Below are 18,176 nucleotides of genomic sequence, written 5' to 3'. Positions count from 1 at the left end.
TTTATTCTTTATTATAAAGTTCTAAACAAAGATGCTTCCGTTAGCACGTGACTGATTGAGAAATTGTAGATATTATAAGAAATCCACGTTTACCGGCAAAAGCACACACACACACACTCCAAATCTAGTTATCTCCAGATATAATCCCCATTTTCATTGCATTGTCTATGCACCGCATAATTAGCTGCCAGGAAATGCATTAATACCATAACATCAGGACACAGGGCTCATTTTATTATGCTATGGAAGGGGGAAACTTTTAAAGGGGATGCTGTTTGAGCAGTAGATGCACTTTTCTGTAACATGTTTCACTGCAAAAGGATGGAGATTTGACATTTTATCAAGAGATTTACAGGGTTCAAGCAAATGGGCAGAACTCTATTAGACAAATATTTGAATACTGTTAACATTCTTACCGGGACTGTCCAGTTGAGATGCTCCATTCCTCTCGCTGCCCAGTACTGCGAGATTTTGATTTGTCTTTGCATACAGAATCTGCATGTTTCAAGGTACGTTTGGCTGGAGGAGATATGTGGCTATCACTCAAGCTACCATCACTACCATCATCTCTCTAAGAGGGAAAAAAAAAAAAAGACAAGCTGATAGTCTCATTTTAAACCACCTGATTTTAAACTACCTCTCATTGGTAAAGAAACATTCAGGGACCATATCTGAAAGAGATGGGCAATCCATTTCTGTTCAGACAACTGTAGTACTACTTTTAGTGAACCCACAGGAATTTCACAAAATACATGTAAATACCCAAGCCAAAACTGAAATCTAATCATAGGAAGAAGACATGAGGAAAATGAAAGAGTTGCTTTATATCTTTCTCCAGAGGCTGCATCAGATTTTTCACCAAGCTCCAATATTTATATTAGAGAGGAGAGGAGAGCCAACGTTTCCTTTGATCAAACTACAATACATCCCCAAACAGCACATGATACATTTAGAGGTCATAAATGCTCTAAAACCTTTAATTAATAATATAATTTGCAAGCTAACAAGGAAAATCACTTTTGCAGAATATTTTTACACCCTCTTCTCTTTATCATTGAAATGGCTTTTCTTTGCTTCTGAAGAATAGTTACTGGCAACTGGGAATTTAAAACCTTTTTGAAGGTTTCAATGAATTACAACAATAAACAAATTAAGGACTTGTACTTTGAAGTTCTCAAATCCCATTGAAATTCAGAGTCCTCATTTCCCTGCAAAGCCAACAAAATTCAAGTTTCCTAACCTCAGGGTCTTCTTTCCTTGTGGATCCCTCTCCTGTGAAAACCATGCCAGACATACTTTTCAGTTTTTTCAGGGCACCAGAAAAACCTTTAACCAAAAAGAACCAAGGAAGTGCCTTGGAATACACTCAAGACTTTCTGAAAGGCTGACATGCTATCTTTTTTTAAAATAGAAAAGCGCTGTTAGTGATCTTCTTGACAACCTCCAAATTCCACAGAATATAGTTTGAACACCATTACAATAAATGCTTTGACTGCTCCTTAGCTATCAAGTCTGCACGGAGCTGTAAACTAAATATACTGAACACAGACAACAGAATTAATTAATTTAGAAAAAAAATTAACTCACTATATAATTTAAAATATTAAACAGTAAGCTACCAGACCACAGCCATGTTTGTACATGCTGTGTGAACAGCCCAAAGGTGTGCCTGCACTATTAATGAAGTATACTAGTGAAAGGCCAATCCTTTATTAAATATACTGAGTAATTCTGTCCTGAGTTGAAAATGAAGCTACACAACTGGTTTGAAACCTGTTTTTTGAGTGGTATGGGAGATCTGAACTAGCTAAAGCAGACAAGGCAGAAAAACTGTTGCATCATTGCCTGAAGACACTTAGCAACCAGCTTATTGCTCAGTGTAATTAAAAACAAGTATTTCTAAACACAAAGCTTTAAAAAAAAAATATCACAAGCTACAATGATTTCCAGATATATTTCTAGTTTAGCTCTGATGACTGTTTCAAGACAGCTTAACAGTCCTTTGTCAACAGTCATTTTTTTTATTCTTAGGAGACGACTACAAAATATTTTGGCAAAAGCTGGTTGTGAAACTATTGGGCTCAATTTAAATTACAGCTGACTAGCTTGGACTTGCTTTGGTAAGGATGTTGCACAATCTATGTGACGTGTCTTAAGCACTGTCATTAAATGTTATATTCTTCAAGGTAATACTGGGCAGAACCCAGCATTGTGTGCATTGAATAACTTCATCTCTCTCTCCTCCCAAAAATTGTTAGTGGCCCCTGATCAGTAATATTGACACAGCCCAGAAGAAAGCTACATGAATGATAAAAGCTTTAAAATCATTGCATGTGCTGAATGACTCGAAGTCGCAAGCTTCATCAGGCTACAGAGTACTGGGGCAAGGGGCGTAACAACAATTTAAAAATCAAATGTATTTCAGAATGAAAAGCTAAAACCATTGTTTTTCCTAACAATTAAGGACAGAACTTACAATGTATTAGAATTACACAGTAAAACCCAATGACTTTTAGAAATTAACTGCAACAATCTGACTAGTAAGTGATGCAATTTCATTCTTGGGGATTTTTTAAGAAGAGGGGCCATAAGAATCTTCTGACAGGCTGTTCTGAATAACTTTGTTCTGATGATTCAAACAGATGGTCCATGAGGGTCACTGAAGCACACAATATCCACTCAGCACCTGGACTAGATGGGCCACCGGGAATTCAACATCAATTTTAAATATGAAATAAAGCCTATTACACTAGATAGATTTCTCAGCCTTTAAGTGAGATTTGTTTCCAAAAATACTTCAATTTTGATAAATCATGGAAGACTGGTATAGACTTCAGCTGGACCATTTCTATGCCTCAACTGCAATTAAATACATGAGGGTGCTATACTTCTAAATCAAGACACGCTGAAAGTGCTGCTTCCAGCAACAAACACATGTAACAACTCAGGCAGCATTTCTCAGTAATGTGTTCTTGCTCAATTAAGTTGGGTAAATCTTACATAAATCTTCCCCTCCCCCCACCAAAAAAATATAAATCACAAGAATGGAAACTTTCCCCCCGTTGTGCTAAGTAAGGACCTTCTTCAACCAGCAACTGTAATTTACAAATAACTATTAAGGTCACTCGTTGTGACAGCATTTGTTCTCATGGAATCATAGAATTGTAGAATTTAAAGGAACTCAGAGAGTCATCTAGTCCAACCCCCTGCAAGGCAGATATCTCTGATATCTTACTTCATCCCAAAGGATCATAAAACTAGCTTTGTAAATAACAAGGCAAAAATAATAACCACATGAAAGAAGATTAATTTTAAAACCTTTGGTTTACAGTTTCAAATATTATCAACAGTAATGCTTCGGGGGGGTTTTTAAAACACACACACCTGAATCATACAATTTTTATGATCTGAAAAATCAATCTGAACAATACTCCACTTTATTTCCTGTACTACCAAATATACAATAACAATATCACTTGGGGAAAAACCTCATTCTGTTATCTGTAACCCAGGCTACTGCAACTAAACATTACTTTTTCCAACACTAAAATCACCTCCCGGGTATCTAACAAAAATGGCTAAGGATCTCTTTTCTAGATAAACAAAAATGTTTCAACAACATATAGCAAGAAGTTGCACAAGCTTATATGTCAATTATAATCATATTTACAGAGGTAAATCCTATTAATTTCACTAGAGTTGACTTTGAAGCATGTATGCTTAGGATTATGACCTCATGGCAGAATAAAAATAGCAAGGTGCTATTTGTAAAACAATCACTATTATATGTACTGTATTGGTTTTTTTCCTGGAATCTGGCTTCAAAATGTCTGCATGCAATCAACTATTATACAAGTTCTAAGGAAAATTTTAATAGGTCAGCTTTGTTCTGTATGGTATCTCACGGGGGGGGGGGGACGACAACTATTATCTAAGTGGTTTTACTAAATGATCACACTTCGCATTTTATGCATTTTTTCCCCTTTCATACAGGCACATAAGACTTAACAGCAATGAACATAAGTAGTGCATGTAATTTGCATGATATTCCATCAGAAATAATCAAAACAATGCTGAACAGAATCATCATATTTCTAAGCAAAGAACTTTTTTTAAAAATATTGAAATAAGTCTACAAAAAAGGCAATATTGTGAAGCATTCCACTTGTCAAACAAGGAACAGATAAGGAAGAATGGCAAGAAACAACTACAATCCAAGATGCACTTCCAAAGAACCCTCCTCTTCAATGTAAAGAAGACAGCATGGGGATTCCCCCAACAGCTCAGGCTAGAACAAGAAAATCCCTGCATGTACGCAAAGCTCCATAAGCACATTAAAACAGCTGGCTAATATTCAGGATCTAGTTCCCAATACAAATATTTCAAAAATAGCATCTGTATTTTTTGAAATAATACTTAAGAGACTCACTTGCCTGGCCTGAAAGACATTTTTCGAACACTTATACATATATCTGCTGTACTAGGCCCTTTTCACAATCATATGCATCTCTTTCTATGAGACCAAAATTAGAAAATACTAGGTGCACTATGAAAGTACATAACTGTCCTAAAAATCTGAACAGGCACACAATCAATTTTAAAGGCATATATCTGAAATTAGTTTTCCATGTTATCACAGATGGATGCAAACATCTTTAACATTTTCACTGTCAGCAAATTTATATATACTCACCAATCTTAAATACTTATGATTAAATTTAGGCTTCAGTTCTATAGCAATTACCTGGGAGTAAGTACCAATGAACTCAGTGGGATTTACCTGAGTAGCCATGCATAGCATCATGCTGCTGTTTTATTAAATGGGACTTTAAGCATTCTTTATAACCACCAGTGCTTTTTTTCTAAGAAAAAAATTTAGCCATACTCTCATTTTCCTACTCATATTGAAACACTGCCCCTCAATGAGGCCAAACTTAGATTCACAAAATGTTTAGGGGTATACGTACCTCTGCATCCCCCCAGAAAAAAGCACTGTAAACTGCTAACACTCAATAGGTTTTTTTAAACTCTTTTAGGAAAGATATTCCATATTCACACATTGTAAACTAGTTCATAGGTTCAGATCTAAACCCCATAAGTTTATGTAAGTAGAACAAAAAGATGTGCTTCAGTGTCCAAGGCTATCAGACAGAATCACTCGACTGCTCTTTCTAAGTTAAAAATAATTGGAACATTTTATATATAACATACCGTACTTATACAATACTTTTGGTGACCCATTGATCAGGCTACTTTGTGACTTTACAAAGAAGCAACAGAAACAACACACTTTAATACATCTATGTCTGTCCCTACAGGAACAACGGATTGGCTGAATGTGTCATGCCAGGAATTTATAATTTCTCATATTTGAAAGGTTGACAGACAAAGCTCACATACAGTATTTAGAATAAGGTACCCTGAACAGGGTATAAGAAGATTCAGTTGTGATTCTTTTTAAAAGTTCATGATTGCTTGTCTTTTTTTATTGTTTTCATTAATAGATTTTAATGGATAACAAAGATAAATATAGTGTTGCTGTTTTCATTCACATAGTACTATCTACAGGTCAGTTACATTCAGTGTGAAACACTGCTATCATAAGCATAAGGTTGGGGTGGCAGAGAAAGGTGTGGGACTAGAGATGTGGGACAAAGAAGGGGGGGAATGATTTTTTCCTTCATTTATGTAGTGCATGGCCAATGAAAACTAATAAATGAGTAGATGAAGAACCTATCCACATTACTGATTGTCATATTTTTTAAAAAAAAAACTATCTGGCAATGTAGGCAAATAACTAATTATAGGTAAAGGTAAAGGTACCCCTGCCCGAACGGGCCAGTCTTGACAGACTCTGGGGTTTGTGCGCCCATCTCACATCTATTGGCCGGGGGCCAGCGCTGTCCGGAGACACTTCCGGGTCACGTGGCCAGCGTGACAAAGCTGCATCTGGCGAGCCAGCACAGCACACGGAACGCCGTTTACCTTCCCGCTGGTAAGCGGTACCTATTTATCTACTTGCACCCGAGGGTGCTTTCGAACTGCTAGGTTGGCAGGCGCTGGGACCGAACGACGGGAGCGCACCCCGCCGCGGGGATTCGAACTGCCGACCTTTCGATCGGCAAGCCCTAGGCGCTGAGGCTTTAACCCACAGCGCCACCCGCGTCATAGAATTGTAGAGTTAGAAGGGACCACAAGGGTCACCCAGTCCGACCTTCTGCAATGTAGGAAACTTTTGCCCAAAATGGGGTTCAAACCCGCAACCCTAGGATTAAGGGTCTCATGCTCTGCCGGACTGAGCTATCAATACGTTCCTCAGAGGAATAATTGCATCTCTATCCAAAATTGTCAGAGAATTACCCAGTTTCCCCTACCCTGCCAAACAGGAAACAGTTTTTAATAAAGAAAACTGCACTCCATTTAGGTTTTCTAAGAAATTTACAAAATTGGCAGTTCTAAGCCTAAACTTTTTTCTTCTTCCCCATGTTGTCCTTTAAAATGCAGTCCCAGCATGGGCCAGCGGGGGAGCCTCGCCGTGCCCCAGACACCTGGCTGGCACAGCAGACCCTGCCAGTCTATCTGCGCCTCCTACATACAGGAGACGGACGAAGGAAAGAGAGCAAGAGCGCACATTGGGGTTTTTGTTTCCTCTCTCTTATCAACTGCCCCTTCTTCGCCCGAAACCGCCTCTACAGCTACTTCTTGAGCCGCCCAACCAGCCACACTTTGCCCCCGCTTAGCTCTTGGCCGCAGCCAGCAGCGTCCTCCTTCAGCTGTGCAAGCTCACACAACACGTCCTACCTCAAATGACCTCGGTTCGCTCACTCGCTCGCATAGAGAGCTGCTGCAAAAAAAAAAAAAAACCCCAAGCTCCCTCCCGGCTCGCTGCTCACGTCCACCTCTTGCAACAGAGCCAGACAGGCCCCGATGGTTTCCACCCACCCACCCACCCTCACTCTGGCACAACACCAAAGCAAGGCGGCCAGCTCGGATACAAGTAAAGGACCCCCCCCCCACTTTCCAGACTCTCGTGCCTTTCTTTAGTCCCACAAACCAGACAAGCCTCAGCACACATACAGAGCAGCAGAAGCCCCGCAAAAAAAAAACACAATATTGTGCTTGCATGCAAAACACGCAAGCAGTCAGTCACCCTGGAGAAGTTCAGCCGGAGCCCCTTCCCCTCCTCTTGTTGTTGTTCCTGTTCCTTACATCTGTAGACTGCCCTTTCACCCGAAGATCCCAGGGCGCTTCGCAACAGAAAAACCATGCGAAATTAAAGCGGAACACAACAAATGGATAACACCCCCCCACACACACACACAAGCACATCGAGAGTTTAAAAGGACACAGATGGTTTAATTGGGAGAAAAGATTGCTTTCGCCCAGGCCCGAATTTATGCAATGAAGGTACCAGGCGAGCCTCTCTCACGAATGGGGAGCCACCACAGAAAAGCCTCCCCAACCTCTTTCCCCTGCTGCCACCCTCCGGGAGAAAGTCCCCGTCATTGCACGGTCAGGATCGGTTCTATGGGGGGGGGGGTTCCCTTCTGAGGTACTGCGGCCCCGCTGCACTTCAGCCCCTCGGAGCGGGACAATGAGCCAGCGCACCCCCCCCGCAAGCTCGCCCCTCTCCCCGCCTCCCCCCCCACCCCAATGGCTGACCCACACCGACAACGGCCCCTTCTTCTCCCCCGCCACCGCCGTCGCTACGGGACTTGCCCCGAGTCTACCTCCCTCGGCACCCGCCTCGTCTTCCTCTCCCCCCACTGACCCGGGCCGACTCTTCATCCTGACCGGCGGCCGCTGCTGCTGCTGCCGCCGCCGCCGCCGCCGCCGCTGCCCGAGCGCTGGTCCTAGACAAACGGGTCCTGGACGAGATGAAATGGCTGCCGGGCCCGGAGCCTGCCGCCGCCGCCGCTTTGCGGGAGAGACGCAGGGAGCTCTTTCGGGTGTTCACCATGGCGCCCCCCTCCCGCCGCCGCCGCCTCCTCAGCCGCCCCAGAGAGGGAGGCTCAGTCTCTGGCGCCGCCGCCGCCGCCGCCGCCTCTGCTTTGGGGAGCGGCGCCTCAGCCGCCGCCGCCGCCGGGCGAGGAACAAGGGCTCGAAGGGACGCGGGGAGCTGTTCCTCCTCCTCCTCTAGCTCAGTCACACACTAACTGGCCGCCATTACTTGGTTCCCTCTCCCCCTTTCTCCTCCTCGGCCCGCTGCCGCTGAGGGGCGCCGGTCTGCCGCCGCCGCTCATAGGGCCGCCTCTTCTTCCACCGCCTCCTCCCTACCCCTGGCAACATAGAAGTGAGGGGGGGGCGGCGGGAGAGATCGATGGAGAGCGTGATGACGCGCGGCGCCCGGAACTTCCGGCCGACGTTGGAAGGGCCCTTTCGCATCTCTATGGTTGAGGCCCGCCTGGCGTGCTGGAGTTGTTGGCAGTGGGGGGAGGGGGGGAGCCGCAATCGCAAAGGAGGTTTGGCCCGCCGGGTCCGTTTTTCGCGGAGGGGAGCCGCCGCCTCCTCCGACTGAACGCGCCGCCCGGTCGGGCTCCGTTGGGGTCGCTAGGCCCGTTCCCCCCCACCACCCAGGAAGAGGAAGTGCTGCATAGTGGTTAGAGCGGTCACACCTAGGTAGTCGCCGCCAGAGAAGAATGGCAGATTAAACTGATGGGTTATACTGAAATAGCAAAAAAGAAAAGAAAAAAGGGGAAGAATTAGAAACCAAGGAGACTAACATTTTAAATAAGGAACGGGGAAAATATATCATTTACCTCAAAAAGCACAGCATTGTGAACCATTAAAATTACGAGTAGTGTTGGAATGATACTTGTTGGGCTATGGTTGTACTGGAGATTCATAGAGATGGTGCAGGAGGAAAAAAGTTAATATAACTTGCAAAAGGGGAGGAGGGAAGTCCGTGGGAATTTACGGAATTCTCTTCTTGTTTTGATTGTTTGACGTTTGTAAATTTCAAAATCTGAAAATTAAATAACTTTTTTGTAAATGTAAATGGACCCCTGACCATAATAATAATAATAATAATAATTCATTATTTGTACCCCGCCCATCTGGCTGGGTTTCCCCAGCCACTCTGGGCGGCTTCCATAGAAACCAAAAAACACTAAAATATCACACATTAAAAACTTCCCTGAACAGGGCTGCCTTATGATGTCTTCTGAATGTCAGGTAGTTGTTTATCGCTTTGACATCTGATGGGAGGGCGTTCCACAGGGCGGGCGCCACTACCGAGAAGGCCCTCTGCCTGGTTCCCTGTAGCTTTGCTTCTCGCAATGAGGGAACCGCCAGAAGGCCTTCGGCACTGGACATCAACGTCCGGGCAGAACGATGGGGGTGGAGATGCTCCTTCAGGTATACTGGGCCAAGGCCGTTTAGGGCTTTAAAGGTCAACACCATCACTTTGAATTGTGCTCGGAAACGTACTGGGAGCCAATATAGGTCTTACAAGACCGGTGTTATGTGGTCTTGGCGGCCGCCCCCAGTCACCAGTCTAGCTGCCGCATTCTGGATTAGTTGTAGTTTCTGAGTCACCTTCAAAGGTAGCCCCACGTAGAGCGCATTGCAGTAGTCCAAGCGGGAGATAACTAGAGCATGCACCACTCTGGCGAGACAGTCCGCAGGCAGATAGGGTCTCAGCCTGCATACCAGATGGAGCTGGTACATAGCTGCCCTGGATACAGAATTAACTTGCGCCTCCATGGACAGCTGTGAGTCCAAAATGACTCCCAGGCTGCGCACCTGGTCCTTCAGGGGCACAGTTACCCTATTCAGGACCAGGGGGTCCTCCACACTAGCCTGCCCCCTGTCCCCCAAGAACAGTACTTCTGTCTTGTCAGGATTCAACTTCAATCCATTAGCCGCCATCCATCCTCCAACCGCCTCCAGGCACTCACACAGGACCTTCACCGCCTTCACTGGTTCTGATTTGAAAGAGAGGTAGAGCTGGGTATCATCTGCATATTGATGGACACCCAGTCCAAACCCCCTGATGATCTCTCTCAGCGGCTTCATATAGATGTTAAAAAGCATGGGGGAGAGGACGGAACCCTGAGGCACCCCACAAGTGAGGGCCCAGGGGTCTGAACACTCATCCCCCACCACCACTTTCTGAACATGGCCCAGGAGGAAGAAACGAAACCACTGTATAACAGTGCCCCCAGCTCTCAGCCCCTCTAGACGGTCCAGAAGGATGTTATGGTCAATTGTATCAAAGGCCGCTGAGAGATCCAGCAGAACTAGGAAACAACTCTCACCTTTGTCCCTAGCCCGCCGGAGATCATCAACCAGTGCGACTAAGGCAGTTTCAGTCCTATGATGAGGCCTGATTAGGTCCAGTCGTGACCGACTCTGGGGTTGTGGCGCTCATTCGATTTATTGGCCAAGGGAGCCGGCATACAGCTTCCGGGTCATGTAGCCAGCATGACTAAGCCACTTCTGACGAACCAGAGCAGCGCATGGAAATGCCATTTACCTTCCCACCAGAGAGGTACCTATTTATCTACTTGCACTTTGATGTGCTTTCAAACTGCTAGGTTGGCAAGAGCAGGGACCGAGCAACGGGAGCTCACCCCGTTGCGGGGATTCGAACCGCCGACCTTCTGATCAGCAAGTCCTAGGCTCTGTGGTTTAACCCACAGCACCACCTGCATCCCTTTAACTTTTTATACTTTTTAATAAAATACAATTTCAGACCTAGGACCTGGGAGACCAGGGTTTTTGCAATCCCCACTCAGTCATGGACCACACTGGTTCACTTTGGGACGATCGCCGCCTCTTAACCAGCCTCACAGTGTTGTTGCTTCTGGGAATAAAATATGGTATATAAACGTAATAAACAAAAGCACACGCACAAATTCCTTGTCTCTTGATGGGATGGCCAGGTGCGAAAGAGGGCAGAGCTCCTGCACCTCTCAGTAGTTATGCAGAAAAGGGGAGCTTGGCAGAGGCAATTTCATTGCTGCCTAAAACCCCTCTTCTGCATAGTGATTATTGTTGTTGTTATTATTTTCTTCCAACCCCAGATATAGGGCAGTTGCCCCACACAGGGCACCAAGCTGAGGGGGCACATCACCATCACACCTATATTTTTGTATAGGTAACTATTGAGAAGATCCATTTACAAAGCAACTGTACAAAAACCAATTCTTGTGAAAATAAGAAATATATAATGGGGGGGGCTCAAATTTTGTGTTCTTTCAGAGCACCATATCACCAGTCTGTTCCAGCCTTTCATCCGAGGTTCACAGGGCAGTTTATACTATAAAAACACAAAGGCATGTACCATAGTAACAAGCAAACTGCCCCCCCCCCGCTAACAGTTTAAAAGGCCATCGATTGTTTAATTGGCCAAAGGCCTGGGTGAAGAGGAAATATTTTGCCTGGCACCTGAAATATAGGTAACAAAGGCGCCATGCGAGCCTCCCTGGGAAGAGCATTCCACAAGCAGAGAGCCACAGCTCTAAAGGTACAGGAGCCCTGTCCTCTTAAAAATCAGTGTTTTGTGGTGAAGGTGGCAGGGCTGCAAAATAATGGATGAGGGAGGTTCTTCACCTTTCCGATAAAGAAATATTGCTGGCCTGTTGTAGTTCTTTGATCAAGGAAATAAAGCCCCCCAAATCTAATTATTTCCTTTCATTCCTCCTAGGGAAAGAATTCACACCCACCCAGGAGAAAATCCATACAGATTATGGCCACCTGTAGGATAACCCACTCTCCACTCCTGCTCCTTGTTAGTTAATCTGGGATAATTTGCTCAACTCACCAGTAATGCTCTCACAACTAATACAGATAAGAATCCCCGATTCACCTGAAAGAATCCCTGCTTCACCTGTAAGTCTTCATTGCCTTCATTGAAATAGGCATGAAAGGAAATTGCCCCCCCCCCTTCATTTACTCTGGTCCAGCATACAATTTTTCTTTTTAAAAATGCATTATAAATAAAATTGAACCAATGAACAACTCACTAATCATCCTGATCATATACATGTTTATTTATATCATAAGAATGTAAGACAAGGCCTGCTAGATCACACTAAAGGCATTCTATGCCCGCAGGGGCCAACTTATTTTATTTGTTCCAATTTATACCCTGGCCATCTTCAGTTCCATTGATGCCAGGACAGGGCATTAAGCTCTAGAAACACACAATAACTAGGGTCTGTTCCCCTGCTGTGTCTGCTGGACAGCCCCTTGCCATTGTGAAGAGAAGAAGAGTATGGATTTGATATCCCGCCTTTCACTCCCCTTCAGGAGTCTAAAAGCAGCTAACAATCTCCTTTCCCTTCCTCCCCCACAACAAACACTCTGTGAGGTGAGTGGGGCTGAGAGACTTCAAAGAAGTGTGACTGGCCCAAGGTCACCCAGCAGCTGCATGTGGAGGAGCGGAGACACGAACCCGGTTCCCCAGATTACGAGACTACCGCTCTTAACCACTACACCACACTGGCTCTCAGTGTGCCCACATTAACCCCCTAAAGCAGCAGTTTCCAAACTCTGCCCTGCAAAGAGATCGGAAATAAAAATGCACAAACGTTTCTTTGGCATAAGGGCAGTGATAATGCTCTGTGATTAATTTCTCTCCTGAAAAGTGCCCCGCAACTCAAAAGTTTGGGAATTGCTTCCCTAGACCGTCTCTTTCCCACCCTACACAACCTCTAAGCTCCCCTTTCAACTTTCCAACCACATTTCTGAACCTATTTTTCTATTTTGCAGCCCCACTTGGCACCCTGCTTTCATCTTTACTCCTATGTCCATGCTGCTACTGTCTTCCCTTCCTTATGTGCAACCCCCACGAACACGCAAACTACCACCCCTTAGTAACCTCAATTTTCCTCCTTCCACACATTGCTGTTACTAAGCACCCATTCCACTTTCCACCTAATTATGAAGTCACTATTCCTCTCTGTTTTGCAAACCCTTTTATGCCCCTCCTTTACGGTCAGCCGGGCCCACTACCACTTCCAGTCAGTCTGTTTTGTTTTGTCTTTTTGCAACCCCATACTCACCTTAAATCCCCGTTTCCCTCACCCTCCTTACTTTACATTTACATCTGGAATGTAGTTTCTTGTCATGCAGTTTAGAGTCACATCTGGTGCTCTCCATTATTTTGCCATTGGTCCCCTGCAGTACTAATATGTGATGCCGGAGGAGGTTGTCTGTGATGTAATTTGGGCCAATTCAGCACCGCTGCTCGACAAACTAAGGCGAGGGTAAAGGTAAAGGGACCCCTGACCATTAGGTCCAGTCATGGCCGACTCTGGGGTTGCGACGCTCATCTCGCTTTATTGGCCGAGGGAGCCGGCGTACAACTTCCAGGTTATGTGGCCAGAATGACTAAGCTGCTTCTGGCAAACCAGAGCAGCGCACAGAAACGCCGTTTATCTTCCCGCCGGAGCGGTACCTATTTATCTACTTGCACTTTGACATGCTTTCGAACTGCTAGGTTGGCAGGAGCTGGGACCGAGCAACGGGAGCTTACGCCTTCGTGGGGATTCGAACCGCCGACCTTCTGATCAGCAAGGCCTAGGCTCTGTGGTTTAACCCACAGCGCCACCCGCGTCCCTTAGGTGAGGGTAAGCCCCATTAAACTCTATGTGATACTTATTTCCAATTAAAAATATAAGTAGCATAGGGCTACCCAGGACTGATGCCTGAGATGGCTTGACCAAGAAAACAATTACAACTGCTAATAGGTGGAAGCTGAAGACTGTGAATTACAGTACTGGGGAAGCAACCAAAAACACCCCCCTACTTTGGCTTCCTGTCTCACATATGTACAGTTCAGTTGTTCCCAGGAGGTTCACACAGGCTTGGCCTGGGTTTAGTACAGTTAATTCCCAAGTGTTCCAGAATGAACCTGAGAGGCAATCCCCCTCACTTTACCATCCTGCGTTCGATCTATGAATTATCTGTGAATTAAATCTACTGAATGTGTTCCTCCCCCCACCCTGGAAACAACAGCACTACATGGGGTTGTCAGAGTAACGCATTGAAAGGTAATATCTGCAAGGTGACAAAGTCTTTTTATAACCTACACTATAGAAAAATCAACAACAGTAAGAGGAATGACGCTGTAATTCTGTGCTGTGGTGTTCACTGTGTGTGAGAGAGAGTTATTTGTTTAATAGTGTGTGTGTATATCAGTTCTGCTTTGCTTTTGGGAGTGCTTGGCATGGATGTGTTGTGTAGCTGTATAGGGATGCGGGTGGCGTTGTGGTCTAAACCACTGTTGAGCTTGCTGATTAGAAGGTCGGTGGCTTGAATACCCGCGATGGGGTGAGCTCCCGTTGCTTTGTCCCAGCTCCTGCCAACCTAGCAGTTTGAAAGCACGCCGTGCAAGGTACCGCTGCGGTGGCAAGAGAAGTGGTGTTTCCCTGCGCTCTGGCACTCGTCGTCGTAATCATGCTGGCCACATGATGCAGAAAATTGTCTGTGGACAAACACCGGTTACCTTGGCCTGAAAACAAGATGAGTGCCACACTCCATAGTCTCCTTTGACTGGACCTAACCATCCAAGGGTCCTTTACCTTTTGTGTAGCTATAACATTATTGTCAGGAGTTTGAATCCCTGCGAAGGAGTGCGCTCCTGTTGTTCGGTCCCAGCTCCTGCCCACCTAGCAGTTCAAAAGCATGTCGAGTGCAAGTAAATAAATAGGTACTGCTCCGGTGGGAAGGTAAATGGTGTTTCTGTGCGCTGTTCTGGTTTGCCAGAAGCTGCTTAGTCATACTGCCACATGACCCGGAAGCTGTCTGCGGACAAATGCCGGCTCCCTCGGCCTATAGAATGAGATGTGCTCCGCAACCCCAGAGTCGCCCACAACTGGACCTAATGGTCAGGGGTACCTTTACCTTTGACATTATTGTTGGCTCTGTCAGGTGAAGCCATGACATTCTGCTCATTTCTCAGCTGTGCAAATCCTTGCATAGGGCATGCTAGAACAGTTACACGGGTACAGCAGTGCTACATAAGTCCCTTGCACTACTGTGAGCTCCACACCCCTTAGTAGCAGCAGTGTAAGGTAGTGGCAAGCAACCTTAATGCGGTGATGGTTCACTTGGAGTCTTACTAGATCAACTGCCAACCTAGCAGTTGAAAGCACACCAGTGCAAGCAGATAAATAGGTATTGCTGTGACGGGAAGGTAAACGGTGTTTCTGTGCGCTCTGGTTTCCGTCATGGTGTTCCATCGTGCCAGAAGGGGTTTAGTCATGCCAGCCACAGGACCTGGAAAGCTGTGTGTGGACAAAAGCCGGCTCCCTCGGCCTGAAAGCTAGATGAGCGCCGCACCCCATAGTCACCTTTGACTGGATTTAACCGTCCAGAGATCCTTTACCTTTTTTACCTTACTAGATCCTAGCACTGATTTATATTTCTTTCTTTTTTAAAAAAGCACATTAATCTCTTTAACATGGATTCCAAATTCTCAAGCAAGCAGTATGCATTGGAACAGTGCCCAGAGGCCCTTTCAGGATTAGGAATCTGTGTATTAAAGCAGTAGAAACATATGGTGAGGGGGGGAATCATTTTCTGAGCAGTCTGGAAACAAACTGATGGGCCCAGAGTTTAGTGATCTCATAGGCTGTTATAATTGTTTTTTGCCAGTACTGTATTGTGTTGTTTGACTACAGCCTGCTTTTTGTTTTAAAACAAAGGAGTCCTTAAAATGTGTGCTAGATCATTTTTTCCACATTACTGGATAAGAATCTAGGTTTCCCCCCCCCCTTCCCGACGCAGTAAACAAAAAACTTAGCTATGACAATCCCTGCAACTTTGTGCAATTTTTCAGGTACTTGTGGTCAAACAGATTGTTAGAAAATCCTAATGTTCCCTCTTTACTGAAACACACTCTTGTTAGGCTCTAGCGGGCATTTTAACCTGCATGGATATTGACATTGTTGTTAAGACGGATTTAGACAGGACAGGATTAATGGAAACAGAGGTACTGCTGGAGATTCCCTTTATCAGTCTTGGCATAATTGCCAGGGACCTCATTTTAGAAAAGGAGGTTGGCTGATTCTTCTTAATAGCTGGCTTTTCCTCCCGTGTTCTGAATGACTGTGAGACATGTAAAAAGGGATAGGACTTATTTTCTGCACCCTGGCTGATGAGTTCATGCAGGTCTGTGTGGGTTTGGGGTAGATGCCAGTGGTGGGTGGAGCCAGAGACAAAAGTGGGTGGAGCAACATGTACCTTTGTACCATAGGCCACATTCCAGCTATGTAAAAGCCAGAGCTCTCTACATGCACACACATCTCTTCACACAGGCAAACAAGAGACATGAGCACAGTTCAAGAACACATTCTTGGCATGCAAGAACATTCAAGGAAGGTGCAATAAAAGCCAGTGGAGGGTGTGGCCTAGAGATGGGCATGACCTGGTGAAATATACTCGGAGTCGAGAGTGGATTTCATGCTCTTTATTCAGCTCATAGTGGTGAGGAGGAAAAATGGAAGTTCCCCCAGAATGTCTGTTTTATATACATTATTTACACAATGGGCCCCACGTGATTGGCTAATTCCAGGATTCTCCTGTAGGCCAATCAGGTTGCGGATTCACTTCCACCTGGAGCTGGATTGGGTGGCTCCTGTGGCCCAATTAGACTGATGCATTCTGGATCCTTTTATTCTAGGACCAATGAGACTGCTGCATTCTGAATCCTATTGTTCTAGGACCAATCAGACTGCTGCATCTCGATCCTATTGTTCTAGGACCAATCAGACTGCTGCATTCTGGATCCTATTGTTCTAGGACCAATCAGACTGCTGCATTCTGGATCCTATTCAACTCAGTACATAACACCTGGGGACAGTCTCTACTTATTACCTGAGTCTCAGGTTCCCAGCTGCTGCTGTAAGCAAACTAGCTACCTAAGAGCATAAGAAGAGCCCTTCTGGATCAGACCAGTGACCCACCTATTCATAGAACTGTAGAGTTGGAAGGGACTCCAAGGGTCATTTAGTCCAACCTCCTGCGATGCAGGAATCTCAGCTAAAGCATCCATGACAGATGGTCATCCAGCCTCTGCTTAAAAACCTCCAAGGAAGGAGAGTCCGCCAGCTCTCGTGGGGATCTGTTCCGCTGTCGAACAGCTCTTGTTGTCCAAAAGATCTTCCTGATGTTTACTCAGAATCACCTTTCTTGTAACCTGAAGGCATTGGTTTGAGTCCTGCGCCCCAGAGCAGGGAAAAAACAAACTTGCTCCATCTTCCATGTGACAGCCCTTAAGCTATTTGAAGATGCCTATCATACCTTCTCTCAGTCTCTTCTTTTCCAGGCTAAACATCCCGAGCTCCTTCAACTGACTTGGTTTCCATACCCTTAATCATCTTGGTTGCCCTCCTCTGTACATGTTCCAGCTTGTCAATATCCTTCTTAAATTGTGGTACCCAGAACTCGACACAGTACGCCAGGTGTGGCCTGAGCTGTACTATTACTTCCCTTGATCAGAACACTAGACTTCTGTTGAAGCAGCATTAGCCTTTTTTTGCTGCCGCATCACACTGTTGACACTGTAGAGCCCCATGTTGGGCAAAAGATTCCTGAATTGTGGGGGGGTTGGACTAGATGACTCTAGTGGCCCCTTCCAATTCTATGAAAAATCTCAGTAGAGTTTGTAATAACTTTCATAAGCAGCCAAGTGACTGCCAGCACCACACATCTATAAAAATATGACTACACAGTGTAGAACTTTTCCCACAAACTAGAGAGTTCTTGTGCAGAAACACTAGGCGGACATTGGTTCATAATGCTAACTCAACCTATATTCCATTACACTACTAATTTGTTGTCCCTCTTAATCTGAGCTGCATTTAGTCTATTTTACAGTAGTGTAGTTTTTACAAAACATGGTAGAGTCAAAAGTCAAGGCTGCTCACTGTGTCACATAAATGTGCAACTGGGATTTTCCTCCCACCCCAATCTCCAGGACGAGCTTTCACCAAAAACCTTGAGCCTTGCACCTTGTTGGTAAATGACTCCTGTGGAAATCCGTGGGGTTCATAAACAAAGAAGAAAGGAGAGGCTCTTTATGGGGGACAGCTCCACCGTTCCTCCGCTGATTTGCCCACGAGAGCCCTTCCTATGGAAGAAATCGCGATCCTGTGCGTGTTTGCTCACAAATCTCTGGCTGCAAACAACGTGCACGCGCCGCCGATTGCAGCCAAGGGGCGACC

The 18,176-nt window shown here is 45.3% G+C and overlaps 1 protein-coding gene and 1 long non-coding RNA gene across 5 annotated transcripts in view; one reads left to right on the top strand and one right to left on the bottom strand.

The window, feature by feature from the left end:
* ATAD2B (ATPase family AAA domain containing 2B) overlaps positions 1-8,286 on the bottom strand; it is a 54,904-nt gene extending 46,618 nt beyond the window's left edge. The window contains exons 1-2 of one of the 3 annotated variants that reach the window (XM_082215398.1): positions 7,772-8,286; positions 417-571 (exon numbers count right to left, since the gene is read on the bottom strand). In XM_082215398.1, the coding sequence (XP_082071524.1) occupies positions 417-571; positions 7,772-7,960 (344 nt within the window). In that variant the 5' untranslated portion in view covers positions 7,961-8,286. Of the gene's footprint in view, positions 1-416; positions 572-1,240; positions 1,391-7,771 lie in introns of those variants that run through there. The other 2 variants (XM_082215399.1, XM_082215400.1) reach the window with 2 other exon arrangements.
* Positions 8,287-8,417: 131 nt separating this feature from the next.
* LOC309528319 lies at positions 8,418-11,973 on the top strand. Of its 2 annotated transcripts, none has more exons than XR_014217656.1 (2): positions 8,418-8,619; positions 11,651-11,973. It is a non-coding gene; the product is annotated as an uncharacterized lncRNA (long non-coding RNA). The 2 variants fall into 2 exon arrangements; XR_014217657.1 differs by lacking the exon at positions 8,418-8,619 and adding an exon at positions 10,662-11,402.
* Positions 11,974-18,176: the final 6,203 nt, after the last annotated feature.

This window comes from Podarcis vaucheri (genome assembly GCF_965113315.1).
Source record: "Podarcis vaucheri genome assembly, chromosome: 3".
In the NCBI taxonomy this organism is placed as follows: domain Eukaryota; kingdom Metazoa; phylum Chordata; class Lepidosauria; order Squamata; family Lacertidae; genus Podarcis; species Podarcis vaucheri.
The sequence above is the reverse complement of the archived record's forward strand: the minus strand, read 5'-3'. Positions and strand labels throughout refer to the sequence as shown.